General features: G+C 38.0%; 1 protein-coding gene across 50 annotated transcripts in view; it reads left to right on the top strand.

The window, feature by feature from the left end:
- The window catches only part of Trip12 (thyroid hormone receptor interactor 12), a 128,714-nt gene that overhangs the window by 87,274 nt on the left and 13,468 nt on the right, over positions 1-27,972 (top strand). For 31 of the 50 annotated variants that reach the window (XM_076549440.1, XM_076549462.1, XM_076549459.1 and 28 more), the window contains 16 exons: positions 2,582-2,789; positions 7,211-7,311; positions 7,480-7,654; positions 8,939-9,080; positions 9,750-9,941; positions 11,204-11,355; positions 13,929-14,101; positions 14,403-14,476; positions 15,140-15,339; positions 15,960-16,087; positions 16,657-16,808; positions 18,884-19,026; positions 19,952-20,108; positions 22,143-22,241; positions 27,300-27,414; positions 27,703-27,857. In XM_076549440.1, the coding sequence (XP_076405555.1) occupies positions 2,582-2,789; positions 7,211-7,311; positions 7,480-7,654; positions 8,939-9,080; positions 9,750-9,941; positions 11,204-11,355; positions 13,929-14,101; positions 14,403-14,476; positions 15,140-15,339; positions 15,960-16,087; positions 16,657-16,808; positions 18,884-19,026; positions 19,952-20,108; positions 22,143-22,241; positions 27,300-27,414; positions 27,703-27,857 (2,366 nt within the window). The remainder of the gene's footprint in view (positions 1-2,581; positions 2,790-7,210; positions 7,312-7,479; positions 7,655-8,938; positions 9,081-9,749; positions 9,942-11,203; positions 11,356-13,928; positions 14,102-14,402; positions 14,477-15,139; positions 15,340-15,959; positions 16,088-16,656; positions 16,809-18,883; positions 19,027-19,951; positions 20,109-22,142; positions 22,242-27,299; positions 27,415-27,702; positions 27,858-27,972) is intronic. The other 19 variants (XM_076549447.1, XM_076549445.1, XM_076549465.1 and 16 more) reach the window with 1 other exon arrangement.

Genomic DNA, 27,972 nt, shown 5'->3' with positions numbered 1-27,972 from the left:
GGATCCACCCCCTTTTTGTCTCTTACTAGAAAGCAAACAGGATAATAATCAAATAAAAGTTAAACAAGAAGTAACACATCAGAAGAGGACATAACAGAGGGAAAGGACAACAAAAAGCACAAAAAACAGAGATGTAGAGACCCACTCGTTCATATACTTAGGAATCACATAAAAACACTAGTGTGAAAGCCACAATATATATACAAAGGATGAGAGAAGAAAAAAATGTAAGAGTAAATAGAAAAAAAAAAAATAGGGACTTTCAAAGATGATGTTGAGTTCATTTTTTATTGACCATTGGCTGCTGGGCCTGCAGCATGTCTCTGAGTGAGACTCCCTTGGAGAATACTAGATTTTTATCTGCAAGTGCAAATAGCTTCTGGGCCGCTTTCAGGGCTAGAGATGGCACTAGGCTCCATGTGGTGCAACCCATGCAGGCCTGTGCATGCTGCCCCAGTCTGTTGTCTGTTGTTTAGAGAGCCTTAATTCCTTGATGTCCTTCATCCTGTCTGACTTTTAAATTACTTCGATCACCTCTTCCGCATGGTTCCCTAAGCCCTGAGGGGAAGGATTTGATGGAGTTGTCCCATTCAGGCTGAGTGTTCCAAAATCTCAATATCTCTATAATGTCTAGCTGTGGGTTTCTGTATTTGTTACCATCTGCTGCAGGAGGAAGCTTCTTTTTGTTTTGGTTTTTTGAGACAGGGTTTCTCTGTGTAGTCCTGGCTGTCCTGGAAGTTGCTCTTTAGACCAGGTTGGCCTCAAACTCAGAAATCCACCTGCCTCTGTTTCCTGGGTGCTGGTTAAAGGTTTGCAGCAGAAAGAGAAAGCTTCAGGTGATGGTTGAATAAGGAATGGTCTACTTCCCTGGTTAGAGTCATATTTCTTATATTGGGTTTTTAATCTTTCTGTGTTTTGAAAATATTATAAATAGGCCAATACCGTACTAGAAACATAGTATATGCCTTAAATCCAAAAGAGGGGCAGGTCTCTTGATTTCTAACCTAGCTAACATAGTAAGACTCTCTGAGTAACTAAATAAAATTAGCTTTGTTCAACTAACAACGTGCTAAAAAAGAAACGCAACAGTAGGAATTGATGTTAAAGACAAAGCATTATTTTTCCATTACTTAAAGTTAGCTGCTGCTAACAAGTCAGGTATTTGTGTGGGCGCACATTTAATTTTTTGGTTTAGAAGTATATGAGATCCCCTTGCCCATTTTCATCTCCATCCCATGCCAAGTCATTTTTGAGCTTAGAGACTCTGCTATACCATCAGATTCTATTTTGGACCCTCAAATATCTGTGGCATATACATAATGGTGTTGATTGTGCATGGCTAGGTCGTGCTACTCAAAAGACTAGAATTTAAATGTTAACTTCTTCCTGAAGGTCTTGTTTTTCTCCCAGATTAAGCTTGGTTCTCCTATAGTGTGCTCTAACTTGCTGTATTTCTGTTTTATGAGCTAATCATTAATTACTGTAATCCTTTGGAAATTTATCATTTTTAGTCATTTAGTCTTCTGGGTGCTTTTGTCTTGCCTCTTACTATGTCCTCAGTACTTTGCATAGCTTGGCCTAAAACACATTTTTGTAGCAAGTGCCTGAAGTATAAAATGTGCCACCCCCTTCCCTTCCCTCCCCTTTCCCTTTCCCTTCCCCTTCCCTTCCCCTTCCCTTCCCCTTCCACTTCCCTTTCTGTTTTCCTTTTCCCCCCTTTCCCCTTTCCTTTTTTTCTTTTCTTTCTTTATATAATGGAAGCCGGTTATGATAGTGCCCACCTTTAAGCCCAGCATTTGGGAGACAGAGGTAGCCAAATTTTTGTTAGTTTGAGGCTAGCCTAGTCTTCATAAAAAATTCCAGTAAGCCAGAGCTACATAGACCTCAACAATTAACAGCAAACAAAAAACCCTAAACAAAGTAAAACAGAATCTAATGGAAGATTAGGACCCCTTAACAATGTTTATACAGTCATACATAATTCCTTCCACAGATTTTCATGTATTTAACACTAACTCTCTTGGATATCTGTGACTGTGTCTCCTATCACAATAAGAACTCTTCAGTTTTCCTTACTCTGACCGTGTGGCAACCACCACCTTACAATAGCCTTTAATAGATAGCAGTGTTATTACAGTGTTCTCCTTGTGGCCTAGCCATCTTTTTCCTTTCTGGTTATCATATTGTGATATGTGCTGTTTCTCTTTGTTTTACTATTGTTTTTAAAATGGATATTTTCTACTTTGTGTAGCACTGTTTTATATGATTTTGGTTTGAAGATTAGAAGATAATCAATAAAAATACCTTTCAAGTTTATTTATTTTTAAAAGATTTTTTTTCATTATGAAAGTAGTGTTCTACCTGCATGTATGCCTGTATGCCAGAAGAGGGCACCAGATCTCATTATTAGATGGTTGTGAGCTACCACATGGGCACTGGAAATTTAAGTCAGGACCTCTGGAAGAATAGCCAGTGCTCCCGGCTTTATTTCTAGTCTATCAGGCTTAATATTTAGGAGTTTTGTAGTGATGGGGGTTGTTCTTAAATAACTGACCTCTTTTTGTTCCTCTTTCTGTTGAAGGTGTCATGCACCAAGTAAAACATTTAGCAGAATCTGAGTCTTTGTTGACAAGTCCACCAAAGGCCTGCACAAATGGGTCAGGATCCCTGGGGTCTACAACACCAGCCAGCAGTGGGACAGCCACGGCTGCAACCAATGCTTCTGCTGATCTGGGGTCACCCAGTTTGCAGCATAGCAGAGATGATTCTCTGGACCTGAGCCCTCAAGGGTGAGTTTCGTTGTGATCTTAAAAATACTTTGCCTTTATCTATGTTGATATCTATGACTCCTGCTGAGAATAAAATACCTGAGAAGGACTTTTTTGTGGTGGTGTGGATTGAGTCTGCAGCCTCAGCCATTACTTTCACCACTGAAGTATTTTTCTCAGCCCTTCTACTCTTTGAAATGTAAAGGAAATAACTTCAGGAAAGCTACTTTACTGGGCCCTGTGTTATAGGTACATGAGATATATGTACATTATTCACATTGGTACCCAAATGAAATGAGGTGAAGACACATTAGGGTTTATTCACGCGTATCATAGATTATCTTAGCCTTTCTTTCTCATTCCATAATTTTGTAATTATTTCTATTACTGCATATGTGCCTTTGTGATACCCAGGTATTGATACAGTGAAAATTTCAAAATTAGAAACTATAAACTAGGTGGCCAAACTTGGCTTCTCATTTAGCTTTAATTCTCAATCACATGACTATTTCTTAAAGATTAAATGGTAGTTCTTAAAGTCATTTGTGCCTCTTTTGCTGTACTATGTAGGATGTTGGGAAACTTTGGTTTTTTTGTTTTTAATTGTTGTTGCATTAGAAGATCACACATTTAGGGCTGGGAAGATGGCTCAGTGGTTAAGAGTACTGGCTATTCTTCCAGAGGTCCTGAGTTCAATTCCCAGCAACCACATGGTGGCTCACAACCATCTGTAATGAGATCTGGTGCCCTCATCTGGCCTGCAGGGATACATGCAGACAGGACACGGTAGCTGTATACATAATAAAATTTTTTTTTTTTTAAAGAGCACACATTTAAGTGGTCTTATTTCTTTTATGTTAGAAACTGGAATGTTGCCAAATGAGTTGTACATGATAAGCCATATTCATTCCTGTATGAATTCAGTGTAATCATACATATTTTTCCTTTTTCTGTATAATACATCTTAAAATTTTTTTACAAAAACTTTTGTTATATGTATATGGGTGCTTTTGCCTACATGTATGGTTCTGCATCATGTTAATGCAGTGTCTTTGGAGGCCAAAAGAGGATGCTTGACCTTCTGGGACTAGAATTACAGGTGGTTCTGAGCTGTAGGTGTAGGTGCTGGGAATTGAACTCATGTGGCTTCTAGGAATCTAAGCTAGTAAACTTGACTGTGGAGTCAACTTTCCAGCTCCTGTAAAATACATCTTGGTAAAATATTCTCACTGGGATCCTAAAATTAAATCATGTATACCTTAAAGAACCCATCATGTGCATTTGTCTAGATGGCTGGGTGATCAGGTACTTGAAGGAAGAGTCACTTTGGCTGCCACCCTGTGGCAGTTATATACTTTAGCTTAAATAAAATGTCTGGTTTGGGCTGGTTGTTAATTCAGAAAAGTGGGTGAGTTTTTGCTTTTCATTGTGTCAATTGGCCAAGTTTCCTAAGATCAGGCTTTGAGCCTCTTGAACTTTTTAACCTTTCCATCTATGATGATGTTGTATTTGTCTCCCATTTACCCTTGTACCTCCATCTCACCTCTTCTCTATACTCTGGTCATTACAGTAACCCTAACAGGGTTTTGCTATAAAATGTTCACTTGATGCCTGAGATGTGCCCCATGAGTTTCAGGATGCTGTGAGATAGCTCAGACAGTTGTGATCTATCTTTTGTGTGGGAGTGGTGATGACAGGGTTTCTCTATTTAGCCTTGCCAGTTTCAGTAAGGGAGTAGTTGTTTATTATACAATCTAATTGTATGATAAATTATACAATTCTTTTTTCAAAGAAAGCCTTTCTTTTAAAATACTTTGTCTTGAGTTGTTTCATATTCCCTGGTTTTAAATCTTGATATGTAGCATTGGCTCGTTTGGAACCCACTATGAAGACCAGGCCTTAGTTTTACTTTTGTTATGTGTGTGGGCCTTAGTATATGTTTGTGTACCATAAATGTGCAGGTACCTTCAGAGGCTAGAAGAGAGTGTCACATGCCCTGGGATAAAGTTGTGAGCCTCTATGTGGGTGTTGGGAACAGACCCCAATTCATGGAAAAGAATTTTAACTGTTCAACCATTTCTTCAGCCCTCCACATGAAAATTGTTCATTTTCTTTTTTTTTTTAATTATTTTGTTTCGTTTATTTCACAATACCATTCAGTTCTACATATCAACCATGGGTTCCCCTCCCATCCCCTCCTGTTCCCCCCAGCCCAACCCCCATTCTCACTTCTTCCAGGGCAGAGCCTCCCCTGAGGACTGAGATCAACCTGGTAGACTCAGTCCAGGCTGGTCCAGTCCCCTCCTCCCAGACTGAGCCTAGCGTCCTTGCATAAGCCCCAGGTTTCAAACAGCCAACTCATGCAATGAGCACAGGACTGGTACCACTGCCTAGATGCCCCCCAAACAGATCAAGCCAATCAACTGTCTTCACCTATTCAGAGGGCCTGATCCAGCTGGGGGCCCCTCAGCCTTTGGTTCATAGTTCATGTGTTTCCATTTGTTTGGGTATTTTTTTTTTCAGTAATTGAGTAAAACCGAAATTACTAGGGACCTCCATGATATATATATATATATATATATATATATATATATATATATATATATATATATATATATATGGCCTCCATGGTTGTATGAGTTGTGGTCTGATTGTTCTTTATTTTATATCTAGAATCCACTTATGAGTGAGTACATACCATGACTGTCTTTCTGGGTTTGGGTTACCTCACTCAGGATGATTTTTTTCTAGTTCCATCCATTTGCCTGCAAATTTCATGGTTTCATTGTTTTTCTCTGCTGAGTAGTACTCCATTGTGTATATGTACCACATTTTTTTCATCCATTCTTCCGTTGACGGGCATCTAGGTTGTTTCCAGGTTACTATTACAAATAGTGCTGCTATGAACATAGCTGAGCATGTACCTTTATGGTATGAATCAGCATTCCTTGGGTCTATGCCCAAGAGTGGGATGGCTGGGTCTTGTGGTAGTTCGATTCCTAAATTTCTGAGAAACCGCCATACTGATTTCCACAGTGGTTGTATAAGCTTACATTCCCACTAACAGTGGAGGAGTGTTCCCTTTACTCCACATCCTCTCCAACATTGACTGTCGTTGGTGTTTTTGATCTTAGCCATTCTGACAGGTGTAAGGTGGTATCTCAGAGTCGTTTTGATTTGCATTTCTCTGATGATTAAGGATGTTGAGCATTTCTTTAAATGTCTTTCAGCCATTTGAGATTCTTGTTTTGTGAATTCTCTGTTTAGCTCTTTAGTCCATTTTTTAATTGTTCATTTTCCATTTACAAGTTTTTGTAGTAATTTACTTTCTGAAAGTCTGTTTTTCTTGGTTATGCATTTGAATATAAAGTATACTTAGAGAATTATCAGACTTTGGGAGTCTTTTCTTAATTAAAAAAATCATTTTAATTATTTAAATGTTACTTGAGCCACAGAACAACAGAACACTTTAATTTTTTAAATCATATATATTTGTGTGTTCATGTTTCTGGTGCCAGTGTGGAAGTCAGAGGACATTTTGCACCAATTGGTTCACTTGTTCTGTCATGTGGGTCCTTGGGATCAAATTCAAGTTGTCTGACTTGATGGCAAATGCCTTTACCTAGTCAACTATCTTGCTATCCCCTAGAATGTTCTTCTATCTGCCCGTTCTTATGTATCTTTGTAAATGTCAAGAGCAGCAGTTTTTGCAAGGTGTGGTGTAGGGTATTGTGTTATTTAGAATAAAGATTTTGGGCAGATGAAGCCTTACTCCCAGAGCCAAGGAGAATGAGGCAAGAGAGTCATAGATTTGAGGTCCTACATGAGGTAATTTGGAAACACTGTCTCAACAACCCAACAAAACATGATAAAAAGCTGGGCGGCGGCGGTGGTGGTGCAGCCAGGAGTGTCTCTGAGTTCAAGGCCAGCCTGGTCTACAGAGCGAGATCCAGGACAGGCACCAAAACTACACAGAGAAACCCTGTCTCGGGGGGAAAAAAAAGGCTACAAGTTCAACAGAATGAATATTATTGCTTTCATTATGCTTTTTGGGCATGATACTATAAGTAGTTAGAATACTTTTACAGTATGAACATTGAATCCCATGTATATTCTGTTGCAAGTTAGCTTAGGGAAGAAATATACTCAAGTTTGATTTTATTTGATTTTTTTTTTTTAGCCAGTTCTTTGTATTTTTGTTAAATGTGTTATATTCTTGTAGTTGGATATGAAGAAAATTAAGCCTTTATTATTAATTTTAGCAGTTAGTAATTTAAACTTTCTATCTCCATAACTCCTATAGAATATGACTGTTACAGACTCCATATTAAATCACTCATTGAAAATTGTTGTGATATTTTCATTCATGGTACTGTCCTCTATCTTAGCTGGGTTCTTCATTGGTAATTGCTAACCTCCTCCATTGTTCTTCCATGCAACAGTCGATTGAGTGATGTTCTCAAGAGAAAACGACTGCCAAAACGAGGGCCAAGGAGGCCTAAGTACTCACCTCCAAGAGATGATGACAAAGTAGACAATCAAGGTGAGTCCTTTGATAAAGTGATGGGGAAACGGAGGAGGAGGTGATCAAATAAGTGTCCTCATCATGATTTGGTACTCTTAATTCCTGTATTAAGACTGAAGTATTTGTTGAAGTATTTCTCTTTAGTTTTGTTGAAATGATTTGAATGTAATTCTTTTCTGTTTATAGCTAAAAGCCCTACCACTACTCAGTCACCTAAATCTTCCTTCCTGGCAAGCTTGAATCCAAAAACATGGGGAAGGTTAAGTGCACAGTCCAACAGCAACAACATCGAGCCAGCACGCACTGCGGGAGTCAGTGGTCTTGCCAGGGCAGCCTCAAAAGACACCATATCCAATAACAGGTGAAGTGTGTGCTGGGAGTGGGGGTGGGAGTCCTTCATCTGAAAGGTCTCAATATAATTGTATTGAGCACATTCATCACATGTAGGTGATACATGGACTTGGTTCAGTTTGTTCTCAAGTCAAAGATGTCTGTAGCTCAAGACTTGCCTTTGGTTCCATCCCTATTCCTTGCATATAAAAAACACAGCAATAATGAGTTGGCTGTTTGAAACCTGGAACTTATGCAGGGACACTTGGCTCAGTCTGGGAGGAAGGGACTGGACCTCCTGGGACTGAGTCTACCAAGTTGATCACAGTCCTCGCGGGAGGACTTGTCCTGGAGGAGGTGGGAATGGAGGGTGGGCTGGGGGTAAGGGGAGGGGGTGGGAGGGGGTGGGAGGGGGGAGAATAGGGGAACCCATGGTTGATATGTTGAACTGAATGGTATTGTAAAATAAAAATATATATAACAAAAAAAAAAAAACACAGCAATAATATAACTACTTGAAAGCTCTGGTTAGTTTTATTCTATGTGGAACCTTTCACTGGGTTATGCTTGTATTTCATGTTTATATATTCTAGTGAAAAATCTTTACCTATTTAATGGGGTTTGAAGATTGGTAGCTGAGAGCAGCTCTTTTTTAAAAAGTACTTGGATCTATGTCAGATACTAAATTTCTCACCAGTGTATGGATCATATGGCAATGCCTTTCTTGGGAAGGCACTTGATGGTGATGTAGAGTACCTGTATAGAGTACTTCCTCTATAAAAAAGACATTTTTCCAGTAGTATTTTATTTTAAAGATAACTTTTTTATTTTAATAACTTTTAATATTGAGTTGGCTGCTGATTCTCTAAATTATGAAGAATAAGCAAATGTATTTTTAAAGTTTATAATTTAATCAGCCTGCTTACATGCTTATGTATATTTGCATTTGCATATAAACATCTTGTTACTGTTCATGTGATGACCTGAAATATATTCTTTGTACCTAAGCAATTCTATAGATAAATTTATAAATAAATCTATAAATCTATACATAAATTGTTTTCAGAATGAAGCTAAATTTACTTACTCTGAATTATAGTTATGATCATAGACCAGTTGATCATAGATCAGTAAACAACTTGTAGAAGTTCGTTATTCCCACCCTGTGGATGGATCTTGGGGATTGAATTCAGGTCATTGTGGCAAGAACCTTAACCTGCTGAAATATCTTTTAGGTCCTAATCTGACTTTCAATGTAGATTTTTTTTTTCATACCTACACAAAGACATTAATATTTCCTTTTTTCTCATTTTAGAGAAAAAATTAAAGGTTGGATTAAGGAGCAGGCACATAAATTTGTTGAGCGTTATTTTAGTTCTGAGAATATGGATGGAAGCAACCCTGCCTTGAATGTACTTCAGAGACTTTGTGCTGCAACTGAACAACTCAACCTCCAGGTATTGTGCAGTGCATCTTGTTTGCTGGTAGATAGAAACATTGGTTTCTACAACTAATTTCTTTTGCTTCTTGTCTCTTGACTAGCCATTGCTTTCCATTCTTTGTGTTTCCTATTTCTTGACAAATGATAAAATTTCAGAATGTCTTTTATAATTCCTTATAACCATCTCCAACTGGAGATTCATAAGAATTCATCGTAAAAGCTTGAGGCTTTATCATGATTCTTTTTTTTTTTAAATGTACTGTTCTTGTTTTCTAAGCTATTTCATAAATATTTTAAGTTTCTTAAAGCAATGTCATATTTTATCATTTTAATCTGGCTTTCTAAAAGAGCCTTACTCCAATTTGAAAACATTATTAAAATATTAATTGTACAAAGTCATGATCTTCATTATTACTTGTTCATAACAGTAGTAGGTCTTTTGACCTCTATTGGATTTTAACCAGGTTTATAGTACTAGGAATGAATTCTCTCTTGTGCAAGTGGGCTTCAGATCTCAGCAGAGATTTAGCCCAGTAATAGTCGAACCACTATTGTACCAGTGGGCCATCCTGCCAGGTTGTATTTGAGCTCATAGGGTTTGTGGTTGGCCGGTGTTTCTTTGTTTGTTTTAAAAGCCATTGAATATATATTTTGATTGTTATTGGGGAATTCTCCACTCTTTCAGGTGGACGGTGGAGCTGAGTGCCTTGTAGAAATCCGTAGCATAGTCTCTGAGTCAGATGTTTCATCATTTGAAATCCAACATAGTGGATTTGTGAAACAGCTGTTGCTGTATTTGACATCTAAAAGTGAAAAGGATGCTGTCAGCAGAGAGATCCGATTAAAGCGATTCCTACATGTCTTTTTTTCTTCTCCAGTAAGTTAATAATGGTCATGATGTCTTAATAGAGTTGGTATTAGCAAGTGCATACATTTGTGTCCTGTTTGTTGCCTACTCAGTTAGATTCCTTTGACATTTATTTATTGACAAAGTTTTACTATATAGATGAGCCTAGCCTGGAATTCAGAAATCTACTTGCCTCTGTTTCTCAGGTGCTGGGGTTAAAGGTATGAGTTACCATGCTTGGCTTCTTTATGTTTTTGTTTGTCATAAAATAGAAAGTAAAAATGAAACTAAACATGAAGCCCATAATTGAGATCCAAGGGCAAGGCAGAATGATACTCCTCAGGTATGTAGTGAGTTCTAGGCTAGCCGGGATAGTATTTAAAAAGAAGAAGAAAAAAAAAAAAAAAAAAACCCACCAAATACCCTTTTCCCAACCACTAGTGACAAGAAGCCACATCAACTTTGTCCAGTTTTTCTCCTCCCCCTATAAGATAAGCCCTTAATAGTAGCAACACTTCTTAATACTTATTAATATTTGCTGAGGTTATGATAGGAAGATAAATTTTCCATTTTGTCCCTAAAAGATGCTTAACAACCAATCTTTAATATAGATTACAAGGGCAGGGTCTGTAGGCTTGTTCCCATTTTTTCCTTTGCCCCTAGTAGGTGAGAATAGAGCTAACTACTGTTGATTAGACCTGTTACAACTGCTTTAAAGAAGTCATAACTCAGGAAGTTGTTTTCTGCATATTGGTGTGTAATGAGCTTAATGATTACTGCTTCTTATCAAAACTACTTAACCATGCCCCTTTTAAGTGTTTTAAGGTTTTTTTAAACACTACCCAAAGGCAGAAATGGTATTGTTAGATTTTGTTTTGTTTTAAATCTTATTTTCACATGCATGTCAGTGCAAGTGTGGGATATACCAAGTATTTTATACCTTATTATGTATATTATGTGTATAATATGGGGCTGCAGATATGGCTCATTGGTTAAGAGCACTGTCTGCTCTTCCAGGGTACCCAGGTTCAATTCCCAGTACCCACATGGCAGCTTAGAACTGTCTGTAATTCCAGTTCCAGGGTTCCAATGCCCTTACTCAGACATATATGCAGGCAAAACACTAATCGATGCACATAACTTACTTGGAAACATTGTCCTAATGAAGTCTATTTTAAAAGTTAACAAAAGTAATAGATAAATTTCCATTTGTGAAACTTATTAAAGTTTTTGCTGTGGAGTGCTGACTTTTCAAAAAGCTATGTTTAATGATGGTTTATTTATAACTCTAGCTTCCTGGAGAAGAGCCCATTGGAAGAGTAGAACCAGTGGGCCATGCACCTTTATTGGCACTAGTTCACAAGATGAACAACTGTCTCAGCCAAATGGAACAATTTCCAGTCAAAGTGCACGATTTCCCTAGTGGAAATGGGGCTGGCGGCAGGTAAGGACCATTGCCTGGGTATGTCCACTTGCCACCAGAATTGTTGAAGGAAAGCATGGTGAAAGGCCTGGTAGTAAGGTCTTGGTAAGATCATGCCATGTGTCTATTTTTTGTTTATTCACTTATTGTTTTTTTAAGACAGGATTTTTCTGTGCTGTCTTGGTTGTCCCTAGAACTCTTTAGACCAGGCTGGCCTTAAAAAGAGATCTGCCTGCCTCTCCCTCCCAAGTGCTGGGATTAGACATGTGACACTACCTCATACCATGTATTTTTAACAACTAACATTTTTCAAGTAGGTAAATCAGTGACGGGGTTGACAATATTTGATAACACATTTTTAGTTTTTCTATATTGGTAAGTTTTAATATGTAATGCTTTTCCAACTTATTTATTTTCATTCATTCATCCATTTATTTATTTATTTATTTTTGATTTTTTAGAGACAGGGTTTCTCTGTGTTGTTTTGGTGCCTGTCCTGGATCTCGCTCTGTAGACCAGGCCAGCCTCGAATTCAAAGAGATCCGCCTGGCTCTTCCTCCCGAGTGCTGGGATTAAAGGCGTGCACCACCACTGCCCCGGCATTTATTTATTTATTCATTCATTCATTCATTCATTCATTTATTTATTTATTTATTTATTTATTTATTTATTTATGAGACAGGGTTTCTCTTTGTAACAGCTCTGGCTGTCCTGGAAATCACTTTGTAGACCAGATTGGCCTCAAACTCACAGAGGTCTGCCTGCCTTTCTCCCTAGTGCTGGGATTAAAGGCGAACGCCACCACTGCCTGGTCCAGTAATTTTTTTGTATGTGGGCAATAAAATAGTCACAATAAAATGTGACTTCATGTGATAAGTGGTTATAACTGTATTTTAATGGGTTTTAGCATGTAAGTGGTCATATTGAAGTTTGACTTTTAGTAAAAATTTGTGTTATTCTTACTGGTTTTAAGGACTTATAAGTTGTTGTAGAAAGATAAAATTAATGGGATAGGGAATTGTTGAAGCTTCGTTGAAAAAAATCTAATATAAATTATTTTTATTTTAAAACCCATGTTTTCATGGGTTTTAAAAACATTTTTAAAAATTTGAATCAAAACAGTATTTATAGTCATGTAGATAATGTTATCCATAGTGTGGCTGAAGTTGTTTTCTCCATATTGTGCTATATAGCGTTATACTATCTTGGGATAGTAATGAAGAAAAAGGATATCACCAAACATGGTGGCATACCTGCAGTCCTGTTCAAAAACCAAGGAAGGTGGATTTGTTTTTTTGTTTTTTTGTTTTTGTTTGTTTTGGTTTTTTTGCTTTTACTTTAGATTTCACTTATAAATAAAAGCAAAATAATACAAAAATAAAAACTAACCTTCAGTTTTTACTTTGCTACATCCTTTTAAATGAATAGCTATAAGCCGGGCGGTGGTGGGGCACGCCTTTAGTCCCAGCACTTGGGAGGCAGAGGCAGGCAGATCTCTGTGAGTTCAAGGCCAGCCTGGTCTCCAAAGCCAGTTCCAGGAAAGGCGCAAAACTACACAGAGAAACCCTGTCTCGAAAAACAAAAACAGAAAACAAAAAATGAATAGCTATAAGTAGCCAGAATAGGACCTTGGAATTTAGATCTAGCCTGGGCTATTTGAGTTTCAAAATCATAAACCTGAACAAAAAGCCATGAGGTTTTCTATTGGTGAAATTATTATGGCCACTCCATGTAAAAGGGAGGTTTACTTTGTGGGGTAACTTACAAGTGAAGGGGGATAGTTTATAGGATCCGAGAAATGTGTGTAGTGCTGTCTGGCAGTGTTCTCTGGAGAACTCTGCTCGGTCTACCTCCCGGGTCCAGGAACAAAGAGAGCCCCTGCATCCCAAACTCAGGTCTTCAGCATCCTCTCTCAGTCTCGCCTTGTAGGTGTGACCATTACTGAAGCCTCAATGGGGGTTAGAACTTCCAGGTCAAAGCTGGAATGACTACCCACTACAGCTTTCCACTTTTGTCCGAGTTTATGTGATCTATGCTTGCTTAATATTTACACACTTTGTGGTGTTGTGTAATTAGCCACAATGTAAGTTTGACTATATTTGATTCTTGTCAGAACTTTTAAAAGGAAACAGTTACTAACCCGATGTAGCTATTCATTTAAAAGTGTGTAACAAAGTAAATTTGAAGGTTTTTATTTTTATATTATTATTCATGTTTTTATTTTTATAAGTGAAATATAAAGTAGTAGCAAAAAAAATAGAGGATTCTTTCCCCCTTGTTTTTCAAATAGAATCTAGTAGGGAAGGACAAAAGACTACAGAAGTGAGTGTGCTTAGATAATTGAAGAGTTCTTATTCCAGAGAAATGATCTGGTAGGCATGAGAGTGGCCAGAGGTCATGTTCATTTCATACTTTCATATGCTTGAAAAAACACAGTTAATTGTTAATTTATAATAACTTGTATTTAATAGTTTGATTTGTTGTTAAATCTTTAAGTGCTTTGTACCATAAGAAATGAAGTTTTTGTTACCTTTTTAGTTAAATATATGTTGACTGAAAATAATAGAATAACCTTTTTTCTCAATTATCTTGAGCTTTTCTCTCAACAGAGGATCACAAGCTTTAAAATTTTTCAACACACATCAGTTAAAATGTCAGTTACAAAGACACCCAGACTGTGCAAATGTGAAGCAGTGGAAAGGCGGGCCTGTTAAGATTGATCCCCTGGCTCTGGTGCAAGCTATTGAAAGATACCTTGTGGTTAGAGGTATTTTCTTCCTATGTACTTTACTTGTATGGTTATGAAATTAGCATTAAAGGGTAGATTCTGGTACTGATAAACCTGAGGTAGTAGGAATCTCTGCTCCTACCAGAAATAAATAGGCATATGTTGCAGTTACTTAATAGGCAGAGTGTTTTGTGTTTCAGAATTTTTTAGCTTTCTTCCTCATAGATCAGCATGCAATATCTTTTTAAAGAGAAACACCCATTTAACCAATGTATATACTCTTCCATCTGACACCTAATATTCCTAGATAACTATCTTTTTGGACTTTTTTGGTACTTAGGGTATGGAAGAGTAAGAGAAGATGATGAAGACAGTGATGATGATGGATCAGATGAGGAAATAGATGAGTCTCTGGTAAGGTACTTTTCACACCAGGTTGTAGTGTATACTCATCATGCTATATCTGTGATTTAACTTTCCCAGTTTCAAATGGTGCGCTCATCAATCACTATTGGAAAAATCACAGAAATGAATTGTTTTAGTAATAACTTATTTTAGTGCATTTATGTGATTAATTTGTTAGTTATTAATTTCCTATTCACCTGCTTATAAATTGAAATATTTTGTCATCGTGTATGTAGAGGAAAAAATAGACTGATATAAGTTGAATTCAAAATCTGAAGTCAACTGGATGTTACATGTGCAAAATTCACATTTGCCTGTAAGTGATAGGTTGTAAAAAAAAAAAAAAAAAAAAAGTGGTAGGGAGTTACACTAACCATACCAGTATTCAGTTGTCTTCAAAGATGTGTATGCAAAATATGAATTGTCTAGACTTGGGTCCCATCCCTATGTAGATATTAAGTATCCTCATACTTGAAACAAAAAGTTCAGTCTCTGAGGACTTCTGTCTTAAAGCATTTCATTTAAATGATAATCTGAATATACGAGCTTCAGGAGGAAATGTAGTTTCAAACATCAACCATAGGTCTTGGCTTGTTTCCCCTGCAGATATGTCTTGGCTAATTACAGATGTCAGTACTTTGACTTATACGGACCTTTCTTTGCTTTATTCAGGCTGCTCAGTTTTTAAATTCGGGAAATGTAAGGCACAGGCTACAGTTTTATATTGGAGAACATTTACTACCATATAACATGACTGTGTATCAGGCAGTGCGGCAGTTCAGTGTCCAGGCTGAAGATGAAAGGGAATCTACGGATGATGAGAGCAATCCTCTGGGAAGAGCTGGTATTTGGACAAAGACTCATACAATATGGCAAGTCTGAACTGGTTTCTCTTAGTAGTATGTGAATTTTGGAATTCATCTTAAAGTTATGACCCAATTCTGTGAGGAGAGGGAGAACCTAACTCTTATATTTTAACTATGAAAAGCCTTTCAAATATTTAATTATGCATATATGTATATGAACATTACTTCCTGATTCTATCTACTGGAAAGCATGCTTAAAGGCAGTAATCTGCTTTTTGATTCATTTCAGGTCTTTTAATGTAGTCAAAGTGGTGTGGTATTAGATTATAAGTTTGATAACTTATAATCTGTGGCATTTGAATGCAGCTTCCTATGCTGCCTTTAAGAGAACCATTTCCCAAAGTAAAAGCCCTGGGAAGATTTACTTGCTTATTTACTGTTTGTTTGTTTGTTTGTTTGTTTATGTATTTATGTACGTACGTACGTACGTACGTACGTACGTACGTACGTATGTATGTATTTATTACTGTTCTTTCAAATGCTTGGTAACTCTGAATACAAATGGGGAGGGAGAGGTTGGATTCCAGGGAACTCTTAGGAATTCTGTGACTTAGACATTAGCTTTGTTCAAAAGTTTGCACTTTTAAAAATCTTTATTTGATTTTCATACTGTCTTATGCCCTTAGGTACAAACCTGTGAGAGAGGATGAAGAAAGTAGTAAAGATTGTGTTGGTGGCAAAAGGGGGAGAGCCCAAACAGCTCCCACAAAAACTTCTCCCAGAAATGCAAAGAAGCACGATGAGTTATGGCATGGTAAGATGGCATGCTGAGGGAAGCAGGCTGTCATCAGGGCCTGGCTTCTCTGTATTCCTGCTTTTTAAAACTGATGGAGAGCTCCAGATAGCTTTGGGTATAATTAAGATATAAATTACTATAGCGTGATTACTTTTAGTTAAATCTTTGACTTTAATGTCTAGTAAACAAGAATTAAGTCTCTATAAAATTAAAACTGGAACATAGACTAGGAGGACATTCTTATAATATTTAAGAATTCATAACTTCAAGAAAAAAATGTTGATGGCTTTCTTTGGTCACCAACAAACAGATTGGCTCTTAACGTCATAGGACAGGTACAGTGTCTCTTTACACAAGAAAGGAATGCAAAGGAGTTATTTTTCTACTGTTGGGGTATGTGTGTTCAGGGGAACATTTTATATGCCTGTGTGTTTCTGTGCACAAGGTTAAAAGGGAAGAAATGTCTGATAGCATTGAGATACCAAGAAGTTAAACGTGACACAGCTTCAGATGGTAAAGATGACTCTGGGTCTGAAGGTTTAACTATTGCTACTTTGATCAAAACTGAAACTTGCTTTATCCTTTAGATGGAGTGTGCCCGTCAGTAGCAAATCCTTTAGAAGTTTACCTCATTCCCACACCACCTGAAAATATCACCTTTGAAGACCCATCCTTAGATGTGATCCTCCTTTTAAGAGTTTTACACGCCATCAGTCGATACTGGTATTACTTGTATGATGTGAGTAATGTCTCTTCATGAAATCCTGTGTCACCATATAGCTTTCTGTTTAGCAAATGAATGTTCTATTATACTAGAAATAGAAACAGTGATTCACTAAAAGTACACAATGAACTCATTTTGTGGAACTTAATATTCTTGGATTAAGTCTTTTAAAAACAACAACAACAACAACACCAAAAACCAAACATTTTGTTCTAGTTAGGGTTTCTATCACTGGGATGAAATATTATGACCAAAACCAAGTTGCATAGAAAAGGGTTTATTTGGCTTACACATTCCACATCACTGTTTATCACTGAAGGATGTCCAGGCAGGAACTCAAGCAAGTCAGGAACCTGGAGGAGGCAGCAGCTGATACAGAGACATTTAAGAGTGCTGTTTACTTTACTGGCTTGTTCTTATGGTGGCTTGCTCAGCCTACTGTTTCATAAAATCTAGGACCACCAGCCTTGTGGTGGCCAAACCCATGATGGACTGTGTCTCCCACATTAATCACTAAGAAATACCCTGCAGGCTTGCCTGCAGCCCAGTCTTATGGAAGCATTTCTCAATTGAGGCTTCTTCATCTCAAATGAGTATACATAGCTTATGTCAACTTGACATAAAACTAGCCAGCACAGTTGATCCTGTGTCAACTTGACACACAAGCATATCACTGTTAAACCACAATCTTTTTTCTTATTCATCCCCAAGCTCACATGTTAATATCAGAATATAAAACATAAAGTTCCACAGTTTTTTAAAAAAAATATCCATTCTCTTTAAAAATCCAAAGTCTCTTAAAAGTTCAAAGTCTCAATTGTAGGCTACTGCAAAAATCAAAATTAAGGTAAATGCTTTTTTTAAAGAGGGAATAACCAGGGCACAGCCACAATCTGAGCAAAGCAAAACTGAACTCGGAGAGTGTAAATAACCCAATTTCCAATATCTGGGATTCACTCACTCTTATGGGTCATCCAAGGGAATTGGGTCACTTCTCTAGCTTCCTCTACCAGGCATACTGCTTGTCTTCTGAGATCCAGTTCATTTTTGCTGCTTTCCTTGGTGATCATCCCATGGTACTGGCATCTCCAAAATGCTGAGGTCTTTTGCAACTGGGCTGCACTTTTACCAGCAGCCTCACTTGGGCTCAATTCTCTTCAGTGACTTGAGCCATGCCCCACAGCCCCTCAGTGTGAAACCTCACCTGCTTTTCATGAGTTCAAAATAGTACCACCTAGGTGACTCATACACCACCAAGTTCAGCTACCAGTTCAAGATAAAACTTTGGGCACCTTTGGAACATAGCTTTTGTGTTCTGACTGAGAAAACACTTCCCAGAAGATTTTACCTCAATGATGCTAGTTTCTTCTTAACTACTGCTAATTTTTCACCTCCAGCAGACCAGCGTCAGTTGTCCCAGTAGTAACACAAAGGTTTCACTTCAGTGGTGCTGGTCTCTTGTTAGTCAAAGCTGAGTCTTGAGCTCTTGCTGACAAGAGCCAGAGGCTCTTAAATTCAAAATATGTAGTGGCCCTGATAATGATAGATAATGAAGTGTCTCCCAAAACTTCCTCCTGGAACTTCACAAGCCAGGCTTCCATCCTCTGCATAACTCAACATCCTTATCCTCCACACTCCCACAGCACAGTTCACTGAGGTTTGAATCTTCACTAACTTTTCCAGCCCAAAGGTCAAAGATGCTTCCATAGTCCTCCAAAAAACAACATAACATAGTCAAGGTCTGTCACAGCAATACCTCATAGTCCCGGTACCAATTTCTGTCCTAGATAGGGTTTCTGTTGCTGGGATGAAATACTATGACCAAAAGCAAGTTGAGGTTTCCCTTGTGTCAAGTTGACATAAATCTAGCCAGCACTCATTTCTTCATGAGTAAACGGTTGCATACCTCATTTCTTATTTGTATAGTATGGGCAAGAGTGAAGGAAACAGCTTCATGGGGTTTGGATATAAGAAGTTTCAGAAATGGGAAATAGCATTGAGGGACTGGATATTGCATGTAAAAACACAGGTGAAATCTACAGACTGACTGACTTATGGAAGACATTTTTAATTTTTTTTCAATTTTACAGAATGCGATGTGCAAGGAGATTATTCCAACTAGTGAATTTATTAACAGTAAGTTAACAGCAAAAGCGAATAGGCAGCTTCAAGATCCTCTAGTAATCATGACAGGAAACATCCCAACATGGCTCACTGAGCTAGGAAAAACCTGGTAAGACAGTCCCTTTGATATACTTGTAAATGTTAGCATGGTGCTGGTTCAGCGATGTGACTACTTGGTTTTCTGAGCTGTTTTTGAACTAAATACTATAGGCCTATTATTAGTTATGGTAAATATAAGTTAGAAATTGAGGTTTTTCACTTGGATTCACCATATCCCCTACATGCTGCCATATTGTAAGAAACAGATTCAGGTGGACATTTCAAAAGCTTTTCTCAAAAATGAAAATAAAATCAAACTCTTAAAGTTATTGTAGGAAGTGTCTTGGCTGTAGGATTCATTCTTTTTGAAAACAAGGAGCTTTTCTTCCAAGTGATTTTTTTTTTTTTTTTTTTTTAAAATGCTAAGCCTGTGATGCTTATCATGAAGTACTAAAGCTATTAACTTTTGTATTTAGAGTCTGGAATGTTGTTGAGCTTCTATGGCATGAGGGCTTGCATATCCGCAAAGCTTTTCAAAAAGCTTTTAAGGTGATTGTGAATAGACAGTTGTAGATTTCATGTGGAAAGGCATGTAGAATACATGATTGCTCAACATTTAGTAATTTCAACAACAGCCAGGTGTGATGTTGTAATGGTGTACTCCTGTAAGCCCTTCCATTAGAGATGTTTTAGGAGGACTGTTTAAAGACAATCTGGGCAGCAGAGTAAAACTCCATGGCAACAAAACTGTTACAGAATTGTTTTTGTGTGTGGAGACAGGGTCCTTCTATGTAGTTGTGGCTGTCCTGGAGCTTGTTATGTAGACCAGATTGGCTGAACTTGGAATCCTCCCATCTCTGCCTCCCCAGTGCTGGAGTTAAAAGTGTACATCATAGTGTATTATATCAGAAGTTGTTTTCAATGTAGATTTTGAAGTTTTTTAAATGTCTTCTGATTCTCATCCAGATGATAAATTTGTATTTTATCTTTTATAGCCCGTTTTTCTTTCCTTTTGATACCCGACAAATGCTTTTTTATGTAACTGCATTTGATCGGGACCGGGCCATGCAACGATTACTTGATACCAACCCAGAAATCAACCAGTCTGATTCCCAAGACAGCAGAGTTGCACCTAGATTGGATAGAAAAAAGGTAAGTATTTCCTAAGTATTTATTGATGCTGAGCTTTTTAAATTAAAGGCAGAACCTAAAATACTGCATCTGATTATGCACAGCTTTCACTTGATTCTGTGTGAGTGTTTATGCATATGCAGCTGGAGGTTGTGAGCTCCAGCTGCATATGCATATGGGAAGGGTCTGGGAACCAAGTAGCAGTTACTCTTCTTAATTGCTGAATTCTATCATTCTGTCTTTCAAAAAATCACCCGTTAGTAAAATTTCCCGTTGTCTGTTTTTTTTTTTTTTTTCAATTTTGTCTTCTGTTATTTTTGAATTAACATCCTTCATTTAGTTACCATGGTGCTTACACCTTAATTTTGAAAGCTTCTCTTTTAAAATTGACTCTGTGTATTAGGTGCATTTTACTCCCTTAGCATGGCAGCCCATTTGGAAGAGAGTGAAACAGAATCCCTTGCATAGTTTAAGTCTGTTCCAGTCAGCTCAGGTGTTGCTGACTTTATCATCTTCCGGGCTTCTAATGTTAGCTGGCAGTTGTACCAAAGCCATTTCATGTGAGACCAATCCCAGCCTTTTGACCTGCACTGTGTGTGTGTGTGTGTGTGTGTGTGTGTGTGTGTGTGTGTGTGTGTGTGTGTGTATGTTTGTGTTTGTGTTTGTGTTTGTGTTTGTGTGTGTTTCCTTCCAGACAGGGTTTCTCTGAGTATCCCTGGCTGTCCTGGAACTCACTCTGTAGACCAGACTGGTCTTGAACTCAGAAATCCTCCTGCCTCTGCCTCCCAAGTGCTGGGATTAAAGGCGTGCGCCACCACTGCCCAGGAAATTCCACTGTTCTTTTGTATGTATGTATGTATGTATGTATGTATGTATGTATGTATGTATGTATGTATGTATATGTTTCCAGGCTTCCAAGTTTTTAGTCCCAAAAGTCCATTTTGTTAGGAATAGCAAAAGGTAGAAGGAGTGACTGTAATTAGAAACAAACATATACATACCCATGTTGCTGTACTTATCAGCAAATAATGTTATTTCTTTATCTCATGAAGATTTCCATCAGTAGCAGTGCTCTATGTTTGGAAATAGCAGGACCTTTGTCATCCTCATGATCTCATTAGGAGGCATCTTGTTCTTGGCAGTTCAGAGCCTAGAGAAACACCTTGCCTGTCTCCTCTGTAGTCTCCACACCTACTTTCCTATCATCAAAGTATAAATGTGCCCAAGGAGATTTTATGTAGCTGGATCCCTGAATTATATCACTGTTTGGCCAAGTAGCAAAGATCTTTTCTCTGTCTTGAATTTTCTAAACTTAAACTATGGATCAGGTTATATCAGTAATTATACTTATATCTAGCTTTCTTTCATACATGGAGAGAATACTTGTTGTGTGACAAAACTTTTCCTGGGGAGACACAACACACATCTTCTCACCCCAGTTAGGGAGTTCCAGAACAGAACAAAGTACAGATGTCCAATGTGGTGAAGATGAGTTTTATTAGGGTTACTTACAGGATTATGGGTGAGGGGTTACTTACAGAAGCATAAATTACTCAAAAGATAATTGCATTATCAAAGCCCACTGTAGTGTGGGTGACAAAGCTCGGTACCTGGAGCACACTGCACAGTATATAGGCAGCTCAGCAGTTTGGAGAGTGACCTTTCCAGGTTCCTCAGTTGGTCTAAACCTCTTCCAGTTGGTTTCTGTTTCTTCCAGGTAACTGTGCTGGTCTCTTTTTGTAGCCTTTCTTGTCTGAGAATGTTCTTTGCAACTCAGCTTTTCCAAGTCTTGGCAAGTCAGCTTATCTGAGTCTTCTGTGCAGCTTAGCTTTACTTTCCCTGAGAGGGACTCTCAGCTTTATATTGTTTAATCTAACACGGAGGGTAGTGAGTCTGGTCAGTTTCAGGGACTGGTTAATGTCTTTAACAGTGCAGCCACTTTAACCTTCCTAAGGGATGTGCTTAAAGGAGTACTTTTCTAACAGTGAAATCTATTTTGCACTGCAGTAAGTGATACCTGAAGCATTATTTCTTCACATCCGTTTCCTTTGTTAGCGCACTGTGAACAGAGAGGAGCTGCTAAAACAAGCTGAGTCCGTGATGCAGGACCTTGGGAGTTCACGGGCAATGTTAGAAATCCAGTATGAAAATGAGGTGAGTTTTGGACTTCTTGATGGCATTGTAACTTACGCTCTTGATAAAATGTCATTTGTGCATATTGATACTATGAAATTCTGAAAGGTAGTTGGGAAATTTAGCTTTAAAAAATTTTGGTCTGCTTTCTCTCTAATGAAGTGCTTTGTTTGTTTTTTCAAGACACGGTTTCTCTGTGTAGTTTTGGTGCCTGTCCTGGATCTCACTCTGTAGACCTGGCTGGCCTGGAACTCACAGAGATCCACCTGGCTCTGCTTCCAGAGTGCTGGGATTAAAGGCGTGCGCCACCACCGCCCAGCTAGGTTTTTCAGTTTTAAGAATTGAAATTAGTAATGAGTTAGTAGTAGAATCTTGGTATGATTTGAAATAGCATTTTCCTTGTATTGAAAACATTGTTTTTGCATTGTTGTTGGTCACTTAGCCATTTTGGAAAAGTTTCTGAGACTTCTTATCTTTTAGTTTGGTTTTGCTTTACTGATGAATTAAGTTAATCCCAGCACTTGGGAGACAGAGGCAGGCATATCTCTGAGTTTGAGACTAGCGTAGTCTAGTCTCAAACATACTGAGGTTTAGGACAACTGGGGCTGTTACACACAGAAAGACCTTGTCTTGAAAAACCAAAAAGAAAAAAAGTTTTGTTAACTGGATTTATAAATGGCTTGTCATTTCCTTTCAGTTTATCATTTATCTAGTTGATAATTTTTTTCTTTCATGTGTTTGCATTGGAAGATTTCCCATGAATGATATCTCAGATTTTAAATCCTGTGTTTTATTATTTTAGTTCATATTCAATGATCATTTCACATTAATATAGTTTGAGGCCTTCCCTCTCTCCCTCTCTGCCTCCCTCTTTCTCTTTCTTTCTTTCTTTCTCTCTTTCTTTCTCTCTTTCTTTCTCTCTTTCTTTCTTTCTTTCTTTCTTTCTTTCTTTCTTTCTTTCTTTCTTTCTTTCTTTCTTTCTCTCTCTTTCTCTCTCTCTCTCTCTCTCTCTCTTTCTCTCTTTCTCTCTTTCTCTCTTTCTTTCTTTCTTTCTTTCTTTCTTTCTTTCTTTCTTTCTTTCTTTCTTTCTTTCTTCTTTCTTTCTTTCTTTCTTTCTTTCTTTCTTTCTTTCTTTCTTTCTTTCTTTCTTTCTTTCTTTCTTTCTTTTTTTCTCTTTCTTCCTTGTTTTCTTCCTTCCTTCCCCTTCCTTCCTTCCTTTTTTTCTTTCTTTCTTAGAAAAAAAGAATGATTTTCTTTTTCTTTTTTTAATTTAATTTTAATTTTTTATGTGCATTGTTGTTTTGCCACAGAACTTGAGTTACAGACAGTTGTTATTTGCCATGTGGGTTCTAGGAATTGAACCTTGGTCCTCTAAGAGCATTCAGTGCTTTTAACTGCTGAACCATCTCTTCATCCCCATGAGATGATTTTCATCAGGCAAAAAGGGCAGTGTGCCAAGAGATTCAAGTGATGGCTTTCTGTGTAAAGACGAAGCTTGGTGAATTTTAACTCCATTGAATCTGCACTGCTTTGCTTCTGTTTTCTTGTGTTAAAAAATGTGAATAATAGAAATACATCCTCAAAGTTGTAGCTAAGTTCTTATGTTTATGTATGAAGTTAGAACACTGTATCATAGTAAACACACTGTAAGTTTAATAGTTTTGTCTGCAGTATTACCAGTAGCTATTTAAATAATTGTAGTCATGGCTTTAATTTTTTACTCAGTTTCTTAAACATAATCTTATAAAAACTTTCCTTGAAAAGCTCTAAGGGCCCACAGTCCCCAGAATAAAAATACATAGAGGTTTTTGTCTGGAGAAGTGTATCCATATTATGGCAGAACTGTCCCGTTCTTACTGATCAGGGGTACAAAAGCAAAAGGGCATTGCCAGTAATTGATGTAGGTGCCACACAAATGAGACTTTCAGACAGGGAGTTAAGCCTTGCAAAGACTCTTAGTGGAAAGAGAGAGACGTTTTCCAGCAGATTGAGACTTGAACAAAGGTATTGGGCCTTGGTGATGAGTGACATAAGCCAGTGCAATTTTGAAGGTTTTGGAGGCAGCGGAGATGGAAAAGAAAAAGAGGGAGGTAATGTGTTTATAAGCCTTTTAGTACTGGTTTGGATTTTTCTCCCCCTCCAAGTAGTTTTTGCTCACAGGGTATGGTACTCAAATTTCTCATTTGTAAGGCTGTAAAAACCTTTGCTGTGAACCATCAGGTGTGTTTACTGTATTAAACATGCTTTCTATTTTCTTATTCCAGTATTTTTCTTTTCTGAATGCTGGATTATTTTTTTCACTCTCATTTTCAAATTGTAGGATGAAATCTAAGGCTGGTGAAGGTGGCTCAGTGGGTAAAGGAACCTGCCACCAAGCCTCCCTGAAACTCAGAGTGAAAAGAGAAATGTCTAACACACATTGTCTGTTGAAACCCGAACACTTGGATTGCACATACATATGCATTCATTCACACATGCACACACAACAGGCATGAACTATACATAAACAGTTATAATTAAATGAGACCCATATGGGTTCAGAACAGCTTTACAGTGGCTCTGCTTAGGGTTAAGATTTTAGCTGCTAGTGCAGAAACCAATAGTTTATGGTGTTCAGTGGGTCTTCCCTAGTCTGAAAAGAAGTTAAAGAATCCAACTTCATTGGGAAAATATATTCATCACACCATCTTGCTAGAATGGCTAACAAACTAAAATATGATAAACAGAACATTGCTTGGCATATAAATATGCTGGTTTGTGTTAACTTTGAAGTAAAATGACTATTTTAAGCTAAGTTGGTGGTAGTGGTATTGTGCTGGTTTTTAAATTTGTTTGTTTGAGACAGAGTCTCTTATTCTGTGTTTTTATTCCTGGAATATCATATTTTCCTCTCTTTAAAAAAATAGAAATAAAGCCAGACCAACTAAGTGGCTGGTCATTAGTGGATGTCTAGGCAGAATACTCCTGACCGGCCTCAGGAGGGAGTTGTGTTGCTTTAGTGGGTGTGACATAGGCATTCATTAACACCTGTAGAATTTAATTCCTTTTTTTAAAAGAAAGGATTTAATACTTTAAGTTAAATCCATTTTATTTTAGAAATAACCATTTAAGAGAAAGGAATCGAGTGTTAGGATTATTTTGGGATAATTTTGTGAAAAAAGGGAGTTAAATGGCCCCAGGGCGCCACCTTGTGGGCAACAGTGTTACTGCATGTCTAAAATTGCCCATTCTTCCAGTGGCTGGCAATCAATGGTGGACAATCAAAATAAACAAGGTCCCTACACTACCATTGTGGAGGTTTTCTTTAGTTTTAGAAGGTGGTGCGCACACGTGCATCCTACCATTTTAAACTATGTGATCAAGAAAGATTAAAGACGATAGAACAGGTTGGGTAAGATGGTAATCTGGTTCTAAGGTGACATCTGAGTTGAAAGCAAGTCCCTGCTGTTAGAGAGAATGGTTCTAGCAGAAGCTCAGGCAGTGTGTTCCAACTATCATGGGATCAAAGTGGCTAGAGCTAGTTAGGATAGAGCAGTAGCAGTCAAGGTCAGTGATACTGAAAGTAGGGATCATATAGGCTGTGGTTTAAAAAATGTGCTGTGCTTTGAACAAGAAAGCTTTTTCTTAGGCAGTGTCACTGTTAATGTGGTATGTAGGATGTTAGGAACACTAGTGTATGTGGTCATTCAGGAGAATGAATCATCAGTGGTGGAGAATCATTAGTTTAGAATGTGTTTTTAAGGCAGAGCTTATATTGTATAGTGACTGGTTTCGATTGTGGGGAGTAAGAAAAGCCAAAGGTGAACTACCAGATACCTGTTGGAGCATTCATTCACTCTGGGTTAAATAGTGATACCCATTTACTTATGTGGACTTCTGTGGAAAGGGTGGGAGCTAATCAGAAAGGGCTTTTGGGGTGCAAAATGACTGCTTTAAAATAGGAAATATGGTAGACTTTATCAACTCTTAAGATAGTATGGACTATTTTAAAAATAAATTGTTTACACATGTTTGTAAGCGAGTGGTCACTTGAGCAGATTTTTGTCAGATTATAATCTTAACTGTGATATAAGCTTATTATTGCTTGTCTTTGTTATGGACTAAACTGGTGAGATCCTGCTAGAGCATGGAGGAATGCCGAGTCTGTGAACACTACTCCATATTGATAATGGTGCTGTCATGTAGAAACTTTGTAAATTGAACAGTCACCTTTAAATTTTAATTTTAAATAGCAAAGCCTAGTCCCCCTAAACTTAACAGATCAGGAGATCAGGAGCTCCAGGACCGCCCCCTCCCCCAGCCCTATTGTTGCGATGGTGTGTGACAATGATAACTATCTTGGGGGGGTTCCAGTGTACCCTTGGACTTAAGAGGCCACTGGCTTAACTAACTCTGGTTGCTAACATGAATTTGGACCTTGAATTTTACCCCTTAGACTCCTATTAAATGTGTGTTAGACTGTATGGGAATTCAAGGCAGTCAGAATAATTCTCTTCATTTAAAACTTAAAAGACAAGTATGTAATGGAATTGTGACAAGACCCTAAAATGCCATAGGAAAGAGTCAAACTAATTGTTTGGGGGAGGTTGGGGGGCTTCTCCTGAGAAGGTGGCACTTTAGTTGGTTTTGGGATGATAGTTCCCTTAAAGAGAAAAATAGCATATACAAATAGTACCATGTTGTTCTCTAAAGGCAAAATTCGTAACCTCAGCAGGAATTTTGAGCCTCAAATGGAATGTTGGGGCCAGAGGGTTTCCAGTGCCCAAGACTCAGAGAATGTCTATTCTGGACAGTTTGGAAAACCACCTCTCCTGGCAAATACTTTGTATAAGTGTCCATGTTGGGTGCCTTTAATTCCAGCACTCGGAAGGCCGAGCCAGGCGGATCTCTGTGAGTTAAAGGCCAGCCTGGTCTACAGAGCGAGATCCAGGAAAGGCGCAAAGCTATACAGAGAAACCCTGTCTTGAAAAACCAAAACCAAAACAACAACAACAAATGTCCATGTTGCCAAGAGGTTGCCTGGCAAAATGACACCACAATTTCTAAAATGATTCTCCTTTTATTTATTTATTTTTTTAGGTTGGTACAGGTCTTGGGCCAACACTGGAGTTTTATGCACTTGTTTCTCAGGAACTACAGAGGGCTGACTTGGGTCTCTGGAGAGGTGAAGAAGTAACTCTTAGCAATCCAAAAGGTAATGTGCAGATGTGAGTGGGTCGGTTTGTATTACTCAGATCAGGTAAGGGGTCCTACATCCTAGTCAGTCTCTGCTGGGGCTTTGTTCTTTGCCTTTCTTTCTTTTTTTTTTTTTGTGTGTGTGTGTGGGGGGGGGGGAGCTGTTTTCTCCAATGGGAAGGCTTTCTAGTTTAGAGGCCGTTGCTCCAGTTTTGTGAAAACTAAATTTCTTAATGTTCTTAGTTATCAGATTTTGTTTTATTTTGGAAAGTCTCATCTGAAGTTTGGTGACTTGCTCGTTTTACAGGAAGCCAAGAAGGGACCAAGTATATTCAAAACCTCCAGGGCCTGTTTGCGCTTCCCTTTGGTAGGACAGCTAAGCCAGCTCATATCGCAAAGGTTAAGATGAAGTTTCGCTTCTTAGGAAAATTAATGGCTAAGGCTATCATGGATTTCAGATTGGTAAGTTTAGGATTGTTTGCTTGTCTGTGATTTTGTACAATGTTCTGTAAAAGTACCTTAGTCCCCTGCACTCAATGCTGTGTTCTAGAGCACTCTATTTTGAATGTGTGCACAA

This window comes from Peromyscus maniculatus, chromosome 13 (genome assembly GCF_049852395.1).
Source record: "Peromyscus maniculatus bairdii isolate BWxNUB_F1_BW_parent chromosome 13, HU_Pman_BW_mat_3.1, whole genome shotgun sequence".
In the NCBI taxonomy this organism is placed as follows: Eukaryota; Metazoa; Chordata; class Mammalia; order Rodentia; family Cricetidae; genus Peromyscus; species Peromyscus maniculatus.
Note: the sequence above shows the minus strand (reverse complement) of the source record. Positions and strands in the feature narration are given on the sequence as shown.